This window comes from Oncorhynchus nerka, linkage group LG20 (genome assembly GCF_034236695.1).
Source record: "Oncorhynchus nerka isolate Pitt River linkage group LG20, Oner_Uvic_2.0, whole genome shotgun sequence".
NCBI lineage: Eukaryota > Metazoa > Chordata > Actinopteri > Salmoniformes > Salmonidae > Oncorhynchus > Oncorhynchus nerka.
In genome coordinates, this window is record NC_088415.1 from 97537643 (window position 1) to 97560608 (window position 22966).

At 44.1% G+C, this 22966-nt stretch overlaps 1 protein-coding gene across 1 annotated transcript in view; it reads right to left on the reverse strand.

Annotated features, from left to right (window-relative positions):
- Positions 1-14201: 14201 nt before the first annotated feature.
- Positions 14202-22966, reverse strand: part of LOC115124360 (low-density lipoprotein receptor-related protein 1B-like) — a 51982-nt gene continuing 43217 nt past the window's right edge. Inside the window, exons 21-23 of the mRNA XM_065006032.1 lie at positions 18821-19160; positions 14450-14567; positions 14202-14290 (exon numbers count right to left, since the gene is read on the reverse strand). Of these exons, the coding sequence (XP_064862104.1) occupies positions 14249-14290; positions 14450-14567; positions 18821-19160 (500 nt within the window). The 3' untranslated portion in view covers positions 14202-14248. The remainder of the gene's footprint in view (positions 14291-14449; positions 14568-18820; positions 19161-22966) is intronic.

Here is a 22966-nt window from a genome sequence, read left to right on the forward strand (position 1 = left end):
ATATTCAGAAAACTTGTAGGGAACTACTGGATCTGAATGAACTTAGATTTCACACAATGCAGGATGATCCAATACATTGGAGACCAGATACAGCTGTAAACATTTTAAATGACTGGCTAGACCAGTTCAACTATTAAGAGGGGAAGAGTGTGTTGGTATTACTCCCCAGCACTCTAATGTATTGCATTTATCGATTACTTTTAGACTTACAGCGGCAGAACAGCAACTTCTGGAGAAGGGCCTTATGTTTATTCCGACACCCGCTAAGATCGATCGTATGGAGCTCAGGAGGGATTTGCACACTTACCATAGAAAATTAAAATTACTTGATCATTTTAATTATAATATTGACAACCAAAGAGTACCATTTATTGGTCCATCACACTGGGAGCCTAAGCTACAGGGAGTGTCTAATACGATGCAGACTTTAATTCAAAGGGACTCTACTTCCTTTAGTACATTTAGGTTCTATATGGCAGGAAAAGATAATCTTACAAAACAAGAACGGAATTCCTTAAATTCCTTAAGTAAGAATTCAAACATAGTTATAAAACCAGCGGATAAAGGATCAAAGATTGTCATTTTGGATAAAACCCGGTATCTGATAGAGGCGAACAGGCAGTTGAGTAATTCTAAACATTATAGGCCACTGACTCACTCATTGCAGCAGGAGACCCAGAGACAAATGAGGGAGATTATAGGGGAACTTCATGAGAATAATTACATTACAGACAAACAAATGTTTTATCTATTTGGACCAGATACCCCACGCCCCAGACAATTTTATTTGTTGCCTAAAATCCACAAACCTCCTGAGACTTGGACCATTCCCTCAGGAGGTTCCATGTGGTAGGCCGATTGTATTGGATTGTGGTTCAGAATCTTATAGAATAGCAGAGTATTTGGATTATTTCATAAATCCCCTGTCACGGAAACATCAAAGTTTCATTAAGGACACATACGAATGTGACAAAATTGAAAGGAATTAGTGTGCCTAAAGAAACTGTGTTTTTTTCAATTGATATGGACTCCTTGTATACTAATATCGACACCAACTTGGGTCTCAGAGCAATCAGAAATATTTTCCATAAATATCCAGACCCAGATAGACCAGATGGGGCTTTGCTACAACTATTGGAACTTAGTTTAACAAGAAATGACTTTGAGTTCAACTCGGATTGGTTCCTCCAAATTCATGGTACAGCTATGGGGAAGAAGTTTGCCCCATCATATGCCAATATTTATATGGCAGAATGGGAACAATCTGCCCTCCCAAAATGCATAAAGCTTCCATCCTTGTATTTACGGTATCTAGATGATATATTTGGGTTATGGACACATTCTTCCTCAGATTTTATGGAATTTGTGAGGATTTTGAATACACATCATCCGTCGATTACGATTAAATACAACGTTCAGCCGGAACGAATAGAATTTTTGGATACAGAGGTATTTTTTGTAGAGGGGAGTGATAACCTGAAGCAATTAGCAACAAAGGTTTATTTTAAACCCACGGACACTCATTCCCTCTTACATAAATCCAGTTTTCACCCAAAACACACCTACAGAGGGTTGATAAAGTCGCAGCTTATAAGATTTCATAGGATTTGTACACAGGAAAAACATGTAAATGAGGCTATAGGAATTCTTTTTAAGGCTCTTAGACCCAGAGGTTACTCAAAACGTTTCCTCCGCACTATAAGAGCGGAGGTGAACACTATGGTGGCAACAGCCTATACATGGAAGGACTAACAATGATGGCTGTATTATCCCTTTTGTCACCACGTATTCACAGTCTTCTATGAAGTTTAATTCCATAGTGAAGGATCATTTTAAACAGACAAGGGAGGATGGGGACACCCTCCAACAGTTCAGAGTAATATCAGCATATCGGCGAAATAAAAATTGAAAGATGTGCTGGTACACTCTGGATTCAAGGAGAAGCTGGGGCGGCGGGGACCACACTTTAGACAATATATTCAGAATAAATGGTCGGGTCTAGGGGCCCCAGTGTGGGAGGGATTCCAATTGAAGACCACCAACATTGTATATGGAATTGAGTGTCTGAAATGTGGGAAATTGTATATTGGAGAAACTAGGAACTCCCTGGAAGCCAGACTCAAACAACACCTATATCACATAAGTAAAGAGTCAGTTAAAACCACATTATACACCCACTTTAGATCTCATCCAGTAGCCCAGTTAAGAATAGCAGGGTTGGAATCTAACCAGGGGTGGTCGCTAAAACAGAGACAGATCAAGGAGCGAAGTTGGATCAAAACATTGGGTACTTGTATTCCCACAGGTCTTAATGAAAAGTATTAGAGACCCTAACCCTCCCAACCCTGATCTGAACATTAAACCTGAACCATCCTAATCCCAGTTGACCCTAACCTTAACCTGAGCAATCTCACTTCAAACCCTAGCCAAGTATCACTTTCCTAATCTTAGCACAATCTTAACCTTAAATCCATTTCAATCCCTAACCCCTAAACCCCAAACTTCGGCCCCAATACCGAACCTAATTTCAACCCCAGCCTCAAACTTAGGTCTAATTTGGACCCCAAGCCTTATCCCTTGGCTCACCCTAACTATAAGCCTAAACCTAAGCTTAAAACCTCATTTGAATTCTGACTATAACCCTAACCCTGACCTTAACCTCACCCTTAACCGTAACAATCCCCACCCTAGCTCTAACCTTAACCCCGATCCTAAATTTAACCTCAGCCCTGACAATAACCTAAAATCTAATCCTGACCCTAAACATAATCCTAATTTTAACCCCACTTTAAGGCCTAATCCCAGGGCAATTTTCTCCTAACCCTAACCTTAACCCTATAAACCTAAACCTAAAACCAAATTTTGACTATAACCCTGACCCTAACTCTGACCTTAACCTCACCCTTAACCGCAGCAATCCCCACCCTAGCTCTAACCTTAACCCCGATCCTGAATTTAACCTCAGCCCTGACAATAACCTCAGATCTAATCCTGATCCTGAACATAATCCTGACCTTAACCCCACCTCAAGCTCTAATCCCTAATCCTGAACCTTGACCTAGATTGTGACTTGAATTCGAACCCAAGCCTTTAAAACTAACCCTAAACGTGGACATAAGGAATCCCTTCAGGCCTAATATAGATTAACCAGCCTAACCCTAAACAGGATCCTTAAACTTGAACTCGGGCTCCATAAAGAGGCATCCTGAAGAGCCTGGGAATTAGGGAGCAGGTGTCGATGCATTGCCTGGGGGTTTTTCCTCTTGGAGGTAAAGGTTAATTTAATTTGCTTTCCTTCCGGTATGAACCATAACCCCTGCTCTTGGGGAATACCTCCTCATTTCCCATAGAACAATTATGTATCCTTAGGAGCAATAGAATTAGAGAACAGGTGCCCGTGTATTTGGTCCTCTTGAAGGGCAATTTTCCTCTAACCAACTGATTTGACGTGTATCAGATTGCATAGTACATCTTAAATGTTCAGAACAGGAGTTAAGAAAAGCATGGAATGCCTAAGGCTGTTTTGCATTATCCCTCCATAGAACAAAAATATCATCAATATACCGTTTCCAAATAATGATGTTAGGCAAGAAAACATTTGAGAGGTTTGAAAACAGACTTAGTCCATGTAACCCACATACAGATTAGCATAGTTAGGCGCCATGGGGGATCCTATAGCAGTACCCTTCGCCTGAATAAACAAATCATTTAGAAACATGAGATAGTTGTGTGAGTACTATTTCAGACAATGTTATAATGCAGGCACTGGAAGGTAGTTCATTAGGGTCACGTTGCAGAAGAAAATGTTACACAGCTTCAATACCGCCCTCGTGTGGAATGTGTGTATAACGACTCAACATCAAAAGTAACTAACAAAGTAAGGGAGAGGATCAAGAGATTCAGTGATAGAGATCATACTGCTGGTGTCCTTTAGGAGGGGAGCTGTTCTGAGACCATACTGCTGGTGTCCTTTAGGAGGGGAGCTGTTCTGAGACCATACTGCTGGTGTCCTTTAGGAGGGGAGCTGTTCTGAGACCATACTGCTGGTGTCCTTTAGGAGGGGAGCTGTTCTGAGACCATACTGCTGGTGTCCTTTAGGAGGGGAGCTGTTCTGAGACCATACTGCTGGTGTCCTTTAGGAGGGGAGCTGTTCTGAGACCATACTGCTGGTGTCCTTTAGGAGGGGAGCTGGTCTGAGACCATACTGCTGGTGTCCTTTAGGAGGGGAGCTGGTCTGAGATCATACTGCTGGTGTCCTTTAGGAGGGGAGCTGGTCTGAGACCATACTGCTGGTGTCCTTTAGGAGGGGAGCTGTTCTGAGATCATACTGCTGGTGTCCTTTAGGAGGGGAGCTGGTCTGATACCATACTGCTGGTGTCCTTTAGGAGGGGAGCTGTTCTGAGATCATACTGCTGGTGTCCTTTAGGAGGGGAGCTGTTCTGAGATCATACTGCTGGTGTCCTTTAGGAGGGGAGCTGTTCTGAGACCATACTGCTGGTGTCCTTTACAAAAGGAGGCGAGCTGTTCTGAGATCATACTGCTGGTGTCCTTTAGGAGGGGAGCTGGTCTGAGTCCATACTGCTGGTGTCCTTTACAAAGGAGGGGAGCTGTTCTGAGACCATACTGCTGGTGTCCTTTACAAAAGGAGGCGAGCTGTTCTGAGATCATACTGCTGGTGTCCTTTAGGAGGGGAGCTGGTCTGAGACCATACTGCTGGTGTCCTTTAGGAGGGGAGCTGTTCTGAGATCATACTGCTGGTGTCCTTTACAAAAGGAGGCGAGCTGTTCTGAGACCATACTGCTGGTGTCCTTTAGGAGGGGAGCTGTTCTGAGACCATACTGCTGGTGTCCTTTAGGAGGGGAGCTGTTCTGAGACCATACTGCTGGTGTCCTTTAGGAGGGGAGCTGTTCTGAGACCATACTGCTGGTGTCCTTTAGGAGGGGAGCTGTTCTGAGACCATACTGCTGGTGTCCTTTAGGAGGGGAGCTGTTCTGAGACCATACTGCTGGTGTCCTTTAGGAGGAGCTGTTCTGAGACCATACTGCTGGTGTCCTTTAGGAGGGAGCTGTTCTGAGACCATACTGCTGGTGTCCTTTAGGAGGGAGCTGTTCTGAGACCATACTGCTGGTGTCCTTTAGGAGGGGAGCTGTTCTGAGATCATACTGCTGGTGTCCTTTAGGAGGGAGCTGTTCTGAGACCATACTGCTGGTGTCCTTTACAAAAGGAGGAGCTGTTCTGAGACCATACTGCTGGTGTCCTTTACAAAAGGAGGGGAGCTGTTCTGAGATCATACTGCTGGTGTCCTTTAGGAGGGGAGCTGTTCTGAGATCATACTGCTGGTGTCCTTTAGGAGGGGAGCTGTTCTGAGACCATACTGCTGGTGTCCTTTACAAAAGGAGGGGAGCTATTCTGAGACCATACTGCTGGTGTCCTTTACAAAGGAGGGGAGCTGTTCTGAGACCATACTGCTGGTGTCCTTTACAAAGGAGGGGAGCTGTTCTGAGATCATACTGCTGGTGTCCTTTACAAAGGAGGGGAGCTGTTCTGAGATCATACTGCTGGTGTCCTTTACAAAGGAGGGGAGCTGTTCTGAGATCATACTGCTGGTGTCCTTTACAAAGGAGGGGAGCTGTTCTGAGATCATACTGCTGGTGTCCTTTACAAAAGGAGGGGAGCTGTTCTGAGATCATACTGCTGGTGTCCTTTACAAAAGGAGGGGAGCTGTTCTGAGACCATACTGCTGGTGTCCTTTACAAAAGGAGGGGAGCTGTTCTGAGACCATACTGCTGGTGTCCTTTAGGAGGGGAGCTGTTCTGAGACCATACTGCTGGTGTCCTTTAGGAGGGGAGCTGTTCTGAGACCATACTGCTGGTGTCCTTTACAAAGGAGGGGAGCTGTTCTGAGACCATACTGCTGGTGTCCTTTACAAAGGAGGGGAGCTGTTCTGAGACCATACTGCTGGTGTCCTTTACAAAAGGAGGGGAGCTGTTCTGAGACCATACTGCTGGTGTCCTTTACAAAGGAGGGGAGCTGTTCTGAGATCATACTGCTGGTGTCCTTTACAAAGGAGGGGAGCTGTTCTGAGATCATACTGCTGGTGTCCTTTACAAAAGGAGGGGAGCTGTTCTGAGATCATACTGCTGGTGTCCTTTACAAAAGGAGGGGAGCTGTTCTGAGACCATACTGCTGGTGTCCTTTACAAAAGGAGGGGAGCTGTTCTGAGATCATACTGCTGGTGTCCTTTACAAAAGGAGGGGAGCTGGTCTGAGACCATACTGCTGGTGTCCTTTACAAAGGAGGGGAGCTGTTCTGAGACCATACTGCTGGTGTCCTTTACAAAGGAGGGGAGCTGGTCTGAGACCATACTGCTGGTGTCCTTTACAAAGGAGGGGAGCTGTTCTGAGACCATACTGCTGGTGTCCTTTACAAAGGAGGGGAGCTGTTCTGAGACCATACTGCTGGTGTCCTTTACAAAGGAGGGGAGCTGTTCTGAGACCATACTGCTGGTGTCCTTTACAAAGGAGGGGAGCTGGTCTGAGACCATACTGCTGGTGTCCTTTACAAAAGGAGGGGAGCTGGTCTGAGACCATACTGCTGGTGTCCTTTACAAAGGAGGGGAGCTGTTCTGAGACCATACTGCTGGTGTCCTTTACAAAGGAGGGGAGCTGGTCTGAGACCATACTGCTGGTGTCCTTTAGGAGGGGAGCTGTTCTGAGACCATACTGCTGGTGTCCTTTACAAAAGGAGGGGAGCTGTTCTGAGACCATACTGCTGGTGTCCTTTACAAAAGGAGGGGAGCTGTTCTGAGACCATACTGCTGGTGTCCTTTAGGAGGGGAGCTGTTCTGAGATCATACTGCTGGTGTCCTTTAGGAGGGGAGCTGTTCTGAGATCATACTGCTGGTGTCCTTTAGGAGGGGAGCTGTTCTGAGACCATACTGCTGGTGTCCTTTAGGAGGGGAGCTGTTCTGAGATCATATCAAATCAAATCAAATTTATTTATATAGCCCTTCGTACATCAGCTGATATCTCAAAGTGCTGTACAGAAACCCAGCCTAAAACCCCAAACAGCAAACAATGCAGGTGTAAAAGCACGGTGGCTAGGAAAAACTCCCTAGAAAGGCCAAAACCTAGGAAGAAACCTAGAGAGGAACCAGGCTATGTGGGGTGGCCAGTCCTCTTCTGGCTGTGCCGGGTAGAGATTATAACAGAACATGACCAAGATGTTCAAATGTTCATAAATGACCAGCATGGTCGAATAATAATAAGGCAGAACAGTTGAAACTGGAGCAGCAGCACAGTCAGGTGGACTGGGGACAGCAAGGAGTCATCATGTCAGGTAGTCCTGGGGCACGGTCCTAGGGCTCAGGTCCTCCGAGAGAGAGAAAGAAAGAGAGAATTAGAGAGAGCATATGTGGGGTGGCCAGTCCTCTTCTGGCTGTGCCGGGTGGAGATTATAACAGAACGTGGCCAAGATGTTCAAATGTTCATAAATGACCAGCATGGTTGAATAATAGTAAGGCAGAACAGTTGAAACTGGAGCAGCAGCATGGCCAGGTGGACTGGGGACAGCAAGGAGTCATCATGTCAGGTAGTCCTGGGACATGGTCCTAGGGCCCAGGCCAGTTGAAACTGGAGCAGCAGCATGGCCAGGTGGACTGGGGACAGCAAGGAGTCATCATGTCAGGTAGTCCTGGGGCATGGTCCTAGGGCTCAGGTCCTCCGAGAGAGAGAAAGAAAGAGAGAAGGAGAGAATTAGAGAACGCACACTTAGATTCACACAGGACACCGAATAGGACAGGAGAAGTACTCCAGATATAACAAACTGACCCTAGCCCCGACACATAAACTAATGCAGCATAAATACTGGAGGCTGAGACAGGAGGGGTCAGGAGACACTGTGGCCCCATCCGAGGACACCCCCGGACAGGGCCAAACAGGAAGGATATAACCCCACCCACTTTGCCAAAGCACAGCCCCCACACCACTAGAGGGATATCTTCAACCACCAACTTACCATCCTGAGACAAGGCCGAGTATAGCCCACAAAGATCTCCGCCACAGCTCAACCCAAGGGGGGGGCGCCAACCCAGACAGGCCGACCACAACAGTGAATCAACCCACCCAGGTGACGCACCCCCCAGGGACGGCATGAGAGAGCCCCAGTAAGCCAGTGACTCAGCCCCGTAACAGGGTAGAGGCAGAGAATCCCAGTGGAAAGAGGGGAATCGGCCAGGCAGAGACAGCAAGGGCGGTTCGTTGCTCCAGAGCCTTTCCGTTCACCTTCCCACTCCTGGGCCAGACTACACTCAATCATATGACCCACTGAAGAGATGAGTCTTCAGTAAAGACTTAAAGGTTGAGACCGAGTTTGCGTCTCTGACATGGGTAGGCAGACCGTTCCATAAAAATGGAGCTCTATAGGAGAAAGCCCTGCCTCCAGCTGTTTGCTTAGAAATTCTAGGGACAATTAGGAGGCCTGCGTCTTGTGACCGTAGCGTACGTGTAGGTATGTACGGCAGGACCAAATCAGAGAGATAGGTAGGAGCAAGCCCATGTAATGCTTTGTAGGTTAGCAGTAAAACCTTGAAATCAGCCCTTGCTTTGACAGGAAGCCAGTGTAGAGAGGCTAGCACTGGAGTAATATGATCAAATTTTTTGGTTCTAGTCAGGATTCTAGCAGCCGTATTCAGCACTAACTGAAGTTTATTTAGTGCTTTATCCGGGTAGCCGGAAAATAGAGCATTGCAGTAGTCTAACCTAGAAGTGACAAAAGCATGGATTAATTTTTCTGCATCATTTTTGGACAGAAAGTTTCTGATTTTTGCAATGTTACGTAGATGGAAAAAAGCTGTCCTCGAAATGGTCTTGATATGTTCTTCAAAAGAGAGATCATACTGCTGGTGTCCTTTAGGAGGGGAGCTGGTCTGAGACCATACTGCTGGTGTCCTTTACAAAAGGAGGCGAGCTGTTCTGAGATCATACTGCTGGTGTCCTTTACAAAAGGAGGCGAGCTGTTCTGAGACCATACTGCTGGTGTCCTTTACAAAGGAGGCGAGCTGTTCTGAGATCATACTGCTGGTGTCCTTTACAAAGGAGGGCTGTTCTGAGATCATACTGCTGGTGTCCTTTACAAAGGAGGGTAGCTGTTCTGAGATCATACTGCTGGTGTCCTTTACAAAGGAGGGGAGCTGTTCTGAGACCATACTGCTGGTGTCCTTTACAAAGGAGGGTTGTTCTGAGATCATACTGCTGGTGTCCTTTACAAAAGGAGGCGAGCTGTTCTGAGATCATACTGCTGGTGTCCTTTACAAAGGAGGCGAGCTGTTCTGAGATCATACTGCTGGTGTCCTTTACAAAGGAGGCGAGCTGTTCTGAGATCATACTGCTGGTGTCCTTTACAAAAGGAGGCGAGCTGTTCTGAGATCATACTGCTGGTGTCCTTTACAAAAGGAGGGGAGCTGTTCTGAGATCATACTGCTGGTGTCCTTTACAAAAGGAGGCGAGCTGTTCTGAGATCATACTGCTGGTGTCCTTTACAAAAGGAGGCGAGCTGTTCTGAGATCATACTGCTGGTGTCCTTTACAAAAGGAGGCGAGCTGTTCTGCGAGTGGTCTAACACAAAAAGTCAACAAAAGTAGATGGAGGGGCCGTTACTGCATCAATGCCCGCTACAATAGAACACCCTGGAGGTTTTGTAACATTGTGTAATTTAGGCAAAGTATAGAAAGGGGCAATTTTAGGGTGTTGAACAGCCAAAAAGTCATTATTCTTTGGTTCTGACCAGAACTTAAATGCCCATCTAAGACAGTAAAGATAGAATTCTGAAATTGGGAAGTAGGGTCACTGAGTTTCTGGTAAAAGGTGTTGTCACACAGCTATAAGCGGTCCTATCCACGAGTACAACCGAACCACCCTTATCAGCAGGACGAATAAGGACTGACGTATTGGATTGTAAATCAAGCAAAGCTTGTTTTTCATCCATAGGTAAATTATGGAAGATTTAGACCTCTGTTTGTTCTTGATAAGGAGATGAGCAACATATTTTTCAACAAGTCTGCAATACGTCTCGATAGAGTGATAGCGATTGGCTGGAGTTATAAAGTAACTCTTTCTTCTAAAAGGAGTCAGAGTATGTGCAGGTGAGTAACCGACTGGCTCAATAGAAATGTCAGGATTGGGGAACCTTAGGTATTCCCTTAAACGGATGTTTCTAAAAAAAAAAAAAAAAAATTGAACATGTCTACCTTCTCAAAATCGTTGCACTGGGTTGCAGGCACAGAAGATAACACTTTAATTAATCAAGCAAGATATTGAGCCCTGCCCATGTCTCTTTGCTTAATAAAGACTATCCCGTGGGTTCTGGGACCGTGTGAACGGTCTCCTCTGCCTCTGATAGCCGTTTCTTCTTACCTGCGGCCACCTCCGCCCTTCGTCGACCCAGTCTCTCGTTGAATAAAAAACTACCACTGGAAGCCGTTGAGGCGCTGGTTGTAGAGTGTTGGTCAGATGGGCGTGGATTGAAGTAAGAATCATCCCTCCTGCGTCTGCCATGGAGAGGAGGAGCAGGACCTCCTTTGTCAGCATTTCTCCAGAAGTAGACAATCCTCGGCCGTCTTTTTCATCTTGGTTGAAACTTGACTAAGTTCCTTTATTTCTGTAGACAACTTGTCCTGGAGCGCTTGGTTAGTTTATCAGTTCATTGAATATGCCATCATCATTAACAACTATGTGTAGAGCTGTGCTTAATATTTTTTCAACTGGTCAACAAATCAATAAAGCATTTGTTCAGGATGGCACACCAGCGCTCACAGAAATCTGTGCGCTGTCCCAATGATGGTTATTTTTGCCACCTGAGACACAGTGGAATACCTTGACGCACATAATCAATAAGAGTGACTATATGTAGATGCGTTCTCGTCTGGCGCTTAGATAAATGTAACAATTCTTTTGGGAGGTCAGAATTACCTCCTGGTCTGTCAAAAAGGGACTCCGAAACAATGATCTTTTCACGCTCCCTTTGGCTATCAAAGTAATCTTGTATGGGTCTATGACAAGTGTCAGGAAAATAATTGTCATTTTTATAATTATAATTATTTGAGCTTTTTTTTAGAACTGACCTACAATTCCATACAAACAAAAGCAGACTGCATTATCTACCAGGAGAATTATCTTTGATCATAATCACAGTTGTGTATATCCCTACCCAATCAGACACATCAACTGCCCTGAAAGAACTTCATTTGACAATGTAAACTGGAAACCACATTCTGAGGCTGCATTTATTGTATCTGGGGATTTTAACAAGGCTAAAGGTTTCCTAAATTTTCTCAGCATATCGAATGCACGACCCGGACTGGCAAAACCCAGGATCATTGTTATTCTAACTTAAAACCCTCCTTTCGGAAAATCTGACCACGACTACATTGTCTCTCCCAGCCCATCGACAGAAACTAAAACAGGACGCGCTCATGCTCATGTCTGTTCAACGCTGGTCCGAACAACCGGATTCCAATAACATTGATGAATACCCTGATTCGGTGAGCGAGTTTTTTTAGCAAGTGCATCGGTGATGTTGTACCCACAGCTTTTATTAAAACATTCCCCAACCAGAAACCATGGATTGATGGCAGCATTCGCGCAAAACAAAGGTGAACCACTGCTTTTAAATCAGGGCAAGGTGACCGGAAACCTGACCGAATACAAACAGTGTAGCTATTCCCTCCGCAAGGCAATCAAACAAGCTAAGCGTCAATATAGATACAAAGTTGAGTAGCAATTCAACGGCTCAGACACGAGGTATGTGGCAGGGTCTACAGTCAAACTACAAAAGAAAACCAGCCCCATCGCAGATCACGATGTCTTGCTCCCAGACAAACTAAACCTCTGCTCGCTTTGAGGACAACCGTGCCACTGACATGGCCCACTACCAAAACCTGCGGGCTCTTCTTCACTGCAGCCAAAGTGAGTAAAACATTTAAACGTTTTAACCCTCGCAAGACTACCGGCCCAGACAGCATCCCCAGAGCATGTGCAGACCAACTGGCTGGTGTTTTTCCAGACATAATCAATCCCTATCCCAGTTTGCTGTTCCCAAATGCTTGAAGAGGGCCACCATTGTTCCTGTTCCCAAGAAAGTGAAGGTACCTGAGCTGACTATCTCCCCGTAACACTCACTTCCAACATCATGAAGTTTGAGACTAGTCAAGGACCATAATCACCTCCACCCTACCTGACACCCTAGACCTACTCCACTTTGCTTACCGCCCCAATAGGTCCACGGACAAAGCAATCGCACTTCCCTAACCCATCTGGACATTTACATTTACATTTAAGTCATTTAGCAGACGCTCTTATCCAGAGCGACTTACAAATTGGTGCTTTCACCTTATGACATCCAGTGGAACAGCCACTTTACAATAGTGCATCTAGGTCTTTTAAGGGGGGGAGGGGAGAAGGATTACTTTATCCTATCCTAGGTATTCCTTAAAGAGGTGGGGTTTCAAGTGTCTCCGGAAGGTGGTGATTGACTCCGCTGTCCTGGCGTCGTGAGGGAGTTTGTTCCACCATTGGGGGGCCAGAGCAGCGAACAGTTTTGACTGGGCTGAGCGGGAACTGTACTTCCTCAGTGGTAGGGAGGCGAGCAGGCCAGAGGTGGATGAACGCAGTGCCCTTGTTTGGGTGTAGGGCCTGATCAGAGCCTGGAGGTAGTGAGGTGCCGTTCCCCTCACAGCTCCGTAGGCAAGCACCATGGTCTTGTAGCGGATGCGAGCTTCAACTGGAAGCCAGTGGAGAGAGCGGAGGAGCGGGGTGACGTGAGAGAACTTGGGAAGGTTGAACACCAGACGGGCTGCGGCGTTCTGGATGAGTTGTAGGGGTTTAATGGCACAGGCAGGGAGCCCAGCCAACAGCGAGTTGCAGTAATCCAGACAAGAGGAATACCTATGTAAGAATGCTGTTCAGACTACAGCTCAGCATTTAACACCATAGTACCCTCCAAACTCGTCAAAGCTCAAGACCCTGGTTCTCGACCCCGCCCTGTGCAACTGGGTCCTTGACTTCCTGACGGGCCTTCCCCAGGTGTTGAGGGTAGGTAACATCTCCAACCCCCTGATCCTGAAGACTGGGGGCCCACAAGGGTGCGTTCTCAGCACTCTCCTGTTCACCAATGACTGCGTGGCCATGCCCGCCTCCAACTCAATCATCAAGTTTGCAGACACTACAGTGGTAGGCTTGATTGCCAACAACGACGAGACGGCCTACAGGGAGGAGGTTAGGACCCTCGGAGTGTGGTGTCAGGAAAATAACCTCACACTCAACTTCAACAAAACAGATGATCGTGGACTTCAGGAAACAGCAGAGGGAGCAGCCCCCTATCCACATCGACGGGACAGTAGTGGAGAAGGTGGGAAGTTAAGTTCCTCTGCGTACACATCACGGACAAAATGAAATGGTCCACCCACACAGACAGCATGGTGAAGGCACAGCAGCGCCTCTTCAACCTCAGGAGGCTGAAGAAATTTGGCTTGTCACCAAACAAACTTTTACAGATGCACAATCGAGAGCATCCTGTCAGGCTGTTGCCTGGTACTGCAACTGCTCCGCCCACAACCTTAAGGCTCTCCAGAGGGTAGTGGGCTCTGCACAACGCATCACCGAGGGCAAACTACCTGCCCTCCAGGACACCTACACCACTCGATGTCACAGGAAGTACCGGTACTTGTCCTCTGTCATGCTACTCAAAAACCCACCACATCTTGGCAGTGGTTAGGAGCGTTCCCCGAACAGTCCATGATCTTCCTCTGGAAACAGCATGCAGTCCTTGATGTAATACTTCAGTCACTACATTACTAAGCCTGGCTACATGCTGTATTGCCATTAGCCTTTACTGAGAACAGAAATGGGAATATTAACGACATTACTTCCTGTTTCAATGCCGTGTCTTTGGTAATGAACTTGGAACGGTACATCAGTCTCCTGCTGGTCATTCTACATCCACTAACCGGACAGTTGTATTTAAACCGTCCCCTCTTTCAAGACCACCACCAGTGGTGTTTTATTGTCCATCTATGTGCCTCACACTAAGCTAACCCCCATAACAGGTTTATGACCACAACTTTTCATCATGCGGCCAGGAAACGGATCTACATGGCTGTGATGTTCAGCTACACGTGATGTCTGAGAAAATAAAACACCATGAGGTTCAACATCTTAGACTTTATTTCAGAGCAGAAGAGAAAAGACAACATTTACAGATGTTGAGATGTCCCATTAGCAGACGAGATCAATTCCTGAAAAAAAAAAAAAAGGTTAATTGAAAATACTATCATATTCATGGTTGGGGTGGGGAACAAAGCATGGCAATGCTGTGGCAGACCAAAATGCTCTGGTTTTAAAGCTCTTAGCTAAACCCTAACATATAAAATACCTTTACACTAACTCTAAGGTACCTGGTCAGGATCATACAGATCGTTGTTGAAAGACACAGCATAGACTGTCTGTTCATCCATATTGGTCATCAGAGTCTCCTTGTCTGTGGACTGGCCCCGAGCTGCAGCTCTTGCTCTGCTAAACAAAGAGTAGGGTATATATGTTTATGGTAGTATGATATACAGGTATATAACAGGGTATACAATGTAGGTATAGAGCAGCAGTCATGAAGTTGGCTTGTGGGTAAGGTTTATGACCCCCCCATAAATACCTTTCTCCCTTCCCTCTCTCTGACTCTACAGAGGGACTCTTGATTAGTCTTTGTTAAACATAGAAAGTCTGGGAACATCAAACAAGTGGAGGGAAAGGAACCATATTTCGGTAATAGAACCAGTTGAAAATATGCATTGGTACTTAATGAATATTATGTAAGTTGGGTTGTCATCTGAGACATTATGACTGATGACAGGACGACACTATCTGGGAAAGTCTACACATTATAGTTATCAGATTCAAATGGAATTATTGTGCAATTTAAATGCAATTTTAGCTTCCAAATGAGAGAATTGGGTTTTCGTAAGATTAGAGCTCTGCTGAAATCAGTGGCCCGCCCCTGTGAAGAGACATGGGTTATAAACTAATTAAACACACCCTTCTCCCCCGCCACTATATAAACTAATGAAACACACCCTTCTCTCCCGCCGCTATATAAGCCCTTGACAAAAATGTAACCTCCTGTTTCGGGTACATTAGGACGACGGTCCGATGTCAGGATTCAGATAATAACTACAGAACGAAGCCAACCTCTGCATGAGCGTTGGTTGCGAATGGTATGAACTTTGAACTCCTATTCACTACAGAAGTGATACCTCCTAGCCGTCGAGTTAGCAGCAGCCGCTGTCAAACGTGGGCTAGGAGAGGACAGAGAGTATCCCGTCTACCACACAACGACGACACTACAACATTTCCTGTTCACCACCAGAGACACTCTTCAAAGGACAAAGACCTGTTGGGCAACACGGCCTTCCATCTACCACCAACCTATTGAAGCGCAGCTCAGAGTAAATATTTATTGCATTTTCCTTTTCCAAATGGGCGGTAATTTAGAATGCATAACATTCTGTATTTACAATAGAGTAGCTGCCTACGGCCCGATAGACATAACTTCTCCTTTAGTTCTTCAGTCTTCCCGCTATTTCACTCAAATCCAACCCCCTTTTCTTTGAGTAACCAGCTGTCATATCTGTTCCGTCCGCTAGGGACGTTTTCCTTTATGACAATTTGAAATCAAGGTATGATTCATGCTGTGTATGTAATTCTGTGTGGTTACATACACAGAATTAGGTGATTAGGTATTTAGTAAATAAATAAAACTACATTTTGTATTGCTGATATAACTTGTTAGCCAGGGTTCGTGAAGATAGCCAAGAATTTACAACTTTCAGATGAAATAAAGTGACAATTAATATTGACTGCCATTGATGTAAAATATTACGAGGTCTTTAAGAGTTTGTGGAAGATAACAGCTCTATAAATATTATTTTGTGGTGCCAGACTCTCTAGTTAATTACATTTAAATGATTAGCTCAATCAGGTAATATTAATTACAGAGAAAGGATTTTATAGAATAGCATGTGTTATCACTTAATCCAGCATAGCCAAAGACACGACAGTAGTAATACAATAGTAGAGTATAGAGGGCTTACAGTAGTAGGGTTTAGAGCAGTAGGGTATATAGTAAACAGTAGCAGGGTATAGAGGGATTACAGTAGCAGGGTTTAGAGCAGTAGGGTATATAGTATACAGTAGTAGGGTATAGAGGGATTACAGTAGTAGGGTTGAGAGCAGTAGGGTATATAGTATACAGTAGTAGGGGTATACAGCAGTAGGGTTTATAAGGAATACAGTAGGGTATATAGTATACAGCAGTAGGGTATATAGATACAGTAATATGGTATACAGCAGTAGGGATTACAGCAGTAGGGTATACAGCAGTAGGGTATACAGCAGTAGGGTATACAGCAGTAGGGTATACAGGTACAGTACCAGTCAAAAGTTTGGACATTACTCATTCTAGGTTTCTATATTTTCCTATTTTCTACCAAAAGTGTTCAATCAAAATATATTTTATATTTGAGCTTCTTCAAAGTAGCCAGCCTTTGCCTTGACAGCTTTGCACACTCCTGGCATTCTCTCAACCAGCTTCATGAGGAAGTCACCTGGAATGCATTTCAATTAACAGGTGTTCCTTCTTAAAAATGTATGTGGAATTTCATCTTCTTGTGTTTGAACCAATCAGTTGTGACAAGGTAGGAGCTCTCATGAGGACCGCCACAGGAGTGGAAGACCCAGAGTCACCTCTGCTGCAGAGGATAAGTGCATTACAGTTACCAGCCTCAGAAATTGCAACCCAAATAAATGCTGAACAGAGTTCAATAGCACCCCCTCACCATACCTCCATGATTTACAGTGGGAAATACACATGGAGATCCGTTCACCCACACAGCGTTGGAACCAAACATCTCAAAAGGACAAATTCCCACCGGTCTAATATCCATTGCTCGTGTTTCTTATAAGCAATTGTTTTCTTATTGGAGTCTTTTAGTAGTTGTTTCTTTGCAGCAATTTGGCCATGAAGGCCTGATTCAGTCTCCTCTGAACAGTTGATGTTGAGATGTGTCTGTTACTTTAACTTTGTGAAGCATTTATTTGGGCTCCAATTTCTGAGGCTGGAAACTCTAATGCACTTATCCTCTGCAGCAGAGGTAACTCTGGGTCTTCCACTCCTGTGGTGGTCCTCATGAGAGCCAGTTTCATCATAGCACTTGGTTTTTGTGACTTTTTATTTTTTATTTTTTATTTCACCTTTATTTAACCAGGTAGGCTAGTTGAGAACAAGTTCTCATTTGCAACTGCGACCTGGCCAAGATAAAGCATAGCAGTGTGAACAGACAACAGAGTTACACATGGAGTAAGCAATTAACAAGTCAATAACACAGTAGAAAAAAAAATGGGCAGTCTATATACAATGTGTGCAAAAGGCATGAGGTAGGCGAATAATACCATTTTGCAGATTAACACTGGGGTGATAAATGATCAGATGGTCATGTACAGGTAGAGATATTGGTGTGCAAAAGAGCAGAAAGGTAAATAAATAAATAAAATAAAAAAACAGTATAAAAACAGTATGGGGATGAGGTAGGTGAAAATGGGTGGGCTATTTACCAATAGACTATGTACAGCTGCAGCGAGCGACTGCACTTGAAGAAACTTTCAAAGTTCGACAGTTTCCATATTGACTGACCTTGATGTCTTAAAGTAAATGGACTGTGGTTTCTCTTTACTTATTTGAGCTGTTGGGTTCTGAGAAATGTTACGTATTCATGTCACTGAAGGAGTGCTAAGGTTGAGGGTATACAACAGAAGTTAAGGGTTATAGGAGGAAGGTATATAGTGGGGACAACTAAGCTCGGAATGTGTAGAGTTCAGGGAAGCGATTACATGTGGCAGGCATTGATAAGGGTAGACGGGTGGAGATCTTAGAACTAACAATGCCATTGAGGGAGAGAGGGTAATGTATAACATTTACATTATGTCAGGATATGTTACTGACATCAGGGATCCTCTGGGAGAAGACAGTCTGGTATCAATAACCATGACAGCTTTCAGTTGGGGAGGAGTGAGCACTTTGAGGTAGAGTTCATGTCAGATGAAGTGAGGAAGAACAGATTTCACTAAGGTTCTTCCTAGCAACAGGGATGCATTGGCTATTCGGTTGTGTAGGAGACTTAGCCTAGGAGAAAGGGTTATATCAGTGCTTGTGTGAAATGTTTTTTTTGTCTGAATTACAGCTGTAACGACACTTTGGGAAGACTTATACTTGGTTAAGCTTCTCTAGTGTCCGTGAGTTATTTACTCTGAGAAATACGACCCTAACAGAACCATTCTTGCCATAATATAGACTTGGTATTTTACCAAATAGGGCTATCTTGATCACGGGAATAGTTGGGAACAGATTTCTTGAATTAGAATCACTTGGAGCTGATTTGTGTTTTTACAGTATAAAGAAATACAAAAAGCAAATCTAATTATATATGATTTTTTCTAGAAGACTTGGGGGGCCAAATAAAACCACCAGGGTTCCCCAACTGGCGACCTGCGGGTCAACAAGTTATATGAATGGTATGCATTTGGCCTACAAGTTAAAGAGGTGGACTGTAGAAAACTTTAGGTTTGCTCATTCAAAGTCCTAGGTATGACAGAGGTAAACCAGAAGACTGCGAATACATTACTGACATTGGGGCCTTGATAAAGACACTTCATTCCACTAGTGTGTGTGTGTGTCTCAGGGGTTGGAAAATACTGAACACATTGATTTTATTTGAGATTACCTCTTCCTGATGATGACAGCAGCGATGAGGACCCCACCAATGAGGCTGAGGATGCCCAAAGTGAGGGGGGCATTACTGACCCCTGGACCCTCACCCTCCTCACAGAACACACCATGGTATCCCAGAACACACTGGCAGGTGGTTTCTCCACCCCTTGTCACACATTTCCCATGTCCATTACACTGCTGGGCATCACATGACTCAGAGTCCAGCTTCTGCACCTCTACCCCCCCGGGGGTGGTCCTCCCAGACCAGTCCTGGCTAGGGGGGATGGTGTTCCCAGCATGCCCCGGGGAAGGTTTACTATGGCTGACATCTTGGGGATTCACTCCAGACCAACCTGGAGGTTACAGAGAAATCCTTGGTTATAATAAGACAACAGGGTGTTAGAGAACCACTTACTGTTTTCACATTGGATTTACGGTAATTTCCTAATAAAAATATTGGCTAATGATTATGCAACTCTAACAGGCCCATTTTTGCATGCATTTTCGAGCACGCTGGGAATGAATGGTAGTAGCGGTCTGCAGATGTAGGTGGGCGGCCATTTTAAAATCCATTGATAATACACACCATCAAAAATAAATATATTATTCATGAATTTAGGCAGGTCCTAAGGAACAACAATTAATCAAATATATTTTCAAAAGAAAGGAATAGCATAGAGGTTTAATTAGGCCTATTTTACAGGTCAATGATATCAGTATGGTTGTGCATGTCACTGCAACAACGTCGATAGACCAACCGTAAACCAGCCTTGAGCCGTAGGCAGAACTTTACAGAAATAAGGTCGTAAGGTGGAAATAAAAGTTTGTTTTCATAACGGCAATACCATTCAGATAAAGACAAGGAAAAAAGTTGTCAGAAAAACATCTTTGTATGAAAGGGATGTCAGTAGGGCTAAATAATCACAACCTCTATTAAAATCTGTCTAAAAGTACAGCAAACGTGCACTAATCAACCAGCAGTTTCATTCTATATACTAGGTTACCAGTGAACATTTCCTACACTGGACATTTCCTACACTGTCACTGATAATAACACCCCCCCCCCCCCCATGTCATTACATTATGATTTAATAAGGGGGGATTCATAGCAATTTTCTATAAAATTCACCAGTTGATTTAAAACCGGTTTAACCCTTTATCATAGTTTGTCTTTACACATTTGTCCAAAATCTTATGATTTAACTTTACTTTGTCTTTGCATTTATGGCAGTGTAAGTAGTCATATCATATAGTCAGGGTTGGTGAGTAATGGATTACATGTAAGGGATAACAAAAAACAGTAACTACCATTACCAGCCAAAATATTGTTATCAGATTAGATACTTTTGAAACACTGGAATTAGAATCTTTGACACTTGTTCTCAATGACATTCAAATCAGCATTGAAAAAGTCCCACCTGAGCGAGTCGGACCACAAGTCAGAGACCACTATGATGACACACCAAATGTGTTTGATGGATCGCGGGAAAAGTGCAGGAATAGGCTTTTGTTGGCTACAATCCAAGGTTGTTCTTCCAATGGTGTGACTGCTGTCGGCATCCAATGATTATCCAACTTGAATAAATTATTGGAAGTAAGGATAACAGCAGTGGTGTAGTCTATGGCAAAACGGATTTCACATATTTTTGATAACTACACAGCGCATAGATGTGAATAATACTGCGGTTCTCTCATTTAGCTAATTGCGCCTTACGGCTTATTGTTGTTGTGGATGGCTGTTCAAATTTAAAAGTGTATTTGAACCATTTAATGGTTGAATTGAAGAAGTTTAAGATGCCCATCAATCATTGTTTTTGAAAACAGTGGCCAGCCACTCTTGCAACAGCTGCATAGTGCAGATCCCAGCCTATTATGGAATAAAAGTAGGGATTTTATTGCTCAACCTAATTCATGCTGATAAGATAAATAAAACATAACATTTTATTTATTCTTTGTTCAACTAGGTAAGTCAGTTAGGAACAATTTCTTATTTACAATGACAGCCTAGGAACAGTGGGTTAACTGCATTGTTCAAGAGCAGGAGGACATTTTTACCTAGTCAGTATGGGGAATCGATCTAGCAACCTTTCGGTTACTGGCCCAACACTCTAACCACAAGGCTACCTGCCGCATAAGGCTAATAGACAAATACTCAAACTCGCACAGTTTTGATAGACTTAAAGGGGCAATCTGTAGTCGCCCCCCAATCTCCAATGATTCTTGAACAATATAACTTATTCATGCCTCATGAGCTTAGTTCAACTGTCACTATGAGAACACAAAAAATAAGCTTGTTGTTCTAATCTTTGTAAACATTCTTCTAAACAAATACTGTTTAGCCTCATCTCATGGTTAAAATTATTTTGATATCATGGTCAGTCCTTGCATCCACACCTCTATTAAATCAAATAGTCACCCACGATATGCAACTGTTCAGGGAAGTCAGGAACCAATAAACACAGCAAGCATAGGCTTGCTTTTTCAAACAGAAATTTTCATGGCACTAATGTCCATGGAGAACAAGAGCACCTCCTCCCAGCTGCCCACTGCACTGAAGCTATGCGACACGGTCATCACCGATAAATCCAAGATAATTGAATATTTCATTAAGATTTTTTACAGCTGGCCATGCTTTCCTCCTGGCTACCTCAACCAACAGCTACTCACCCCGAGCAGTACATTGTCCGAGCAGCTTCTCCTTCACCCAAATCCAGATCGCAGATGTTCTGAAATGGCTGCTAAACCAGGACCCGTACAAATCAGCTGGGCTAGAAAATCTGGACCCTCCCTTTCTAAAATTATCCACCGCCATTGTTGCAAACCCTATTACCGTCTGTTCAACCTCTCGTTTCTTCCGAGATCCCTAAAGATTGGAAAGCTGCCGCGGTCATCCACCTCTTCAAAGGGGGTGACACCCTAGACCCAAACTGTTAGACCTACATCCATCCTGACCTGCTTTCTAAAGTCTTCGAAAGCCAAGTTAAAACTCTAGTGACACCCCATCCCGTGAACGGGACAGTTGTCATCATGACACTAATTAGCATAACACAACAGACAAATATTCCTAGAAAATATTCCTATTCATGAAATATATTGAGACACAGCTTAGCCTTTTGTTAATCATCCTGTCATCTCAGATTTTCAAAATATGCTTTACAGCCAAAGCTAGACAAGCATTTGTGTAAATTTATCGATAGCCTAGCATAGCATTTTGTCCAGCTAGCAGCAGGTAACTTGGTCACGGAAATCAGAAAGCAATCAAATTAAATCTTTTACCTTTGATGAGCTTCGGATGTTTTCACTCACGAGACTCCCAGTTAGATAGCAAATGTTCCTTTTATCCAAAAATAATATTTTTGTTAGGCGAAATAGCTCCGTTTGTTCTTCACGTTTGGCTGAGAAATCGCCCGGAAATTGCAGTCACGAAAATGGCGAAAAATATTCCATATTAGCTCCATAATTTCGACAGAAACATGGCAAACGCTGTTTATAATCAATCCTCATGGTGTTTTTCAAATATCTATTCGATAATATACCCATCGGGACAATTAGTTTTTCAGTAGGACCGATTGGAGTAATGGCTACCTCTGTATTTTACGCGAGAATCTCTCTGGGAGCATCAGGTGACCACTTACGCAATGTAGGCGCTTACGGGTATTCTTCAACATAAATGCGTAAAACTACGTCACAATGCTGTAGACACCTTCGGGAATACGGAAAAAGAGTAATCTGGTTGATAGCCCATTCACTGCTCAATAGGGACGCATTGGAACGCAGCGCTTTCAAAACATGAGGCACTTCCGGATTGGATTTCTCAGGCTTTCGCCTGCAACATCAGTTCCGTTATACTCACAGACAATATTTGTACAGTTTTGGAAACTTTAGTGTTTTCTATCCTAAGCTGTCAATTATATGCATATTCTAGCATCTTGTTCTGACAAAATATCCCGTTTACTAAGGGAACGTTTTTTTTTTCAAACATGAAAATACTGCCCTCTAGTCACAAAAGGTTAATATACAGATCACTGATCATTTCGAATCCCACCGTACCTTCCCCGCTGTGCAATCCGGTTTCCGAGCTGGTGACGGGTGAACCTCAGCGGGTTCGGACCTAGAATACATGGACAACGACAAATGTCTAGGTGTCTGGCTAGACTAA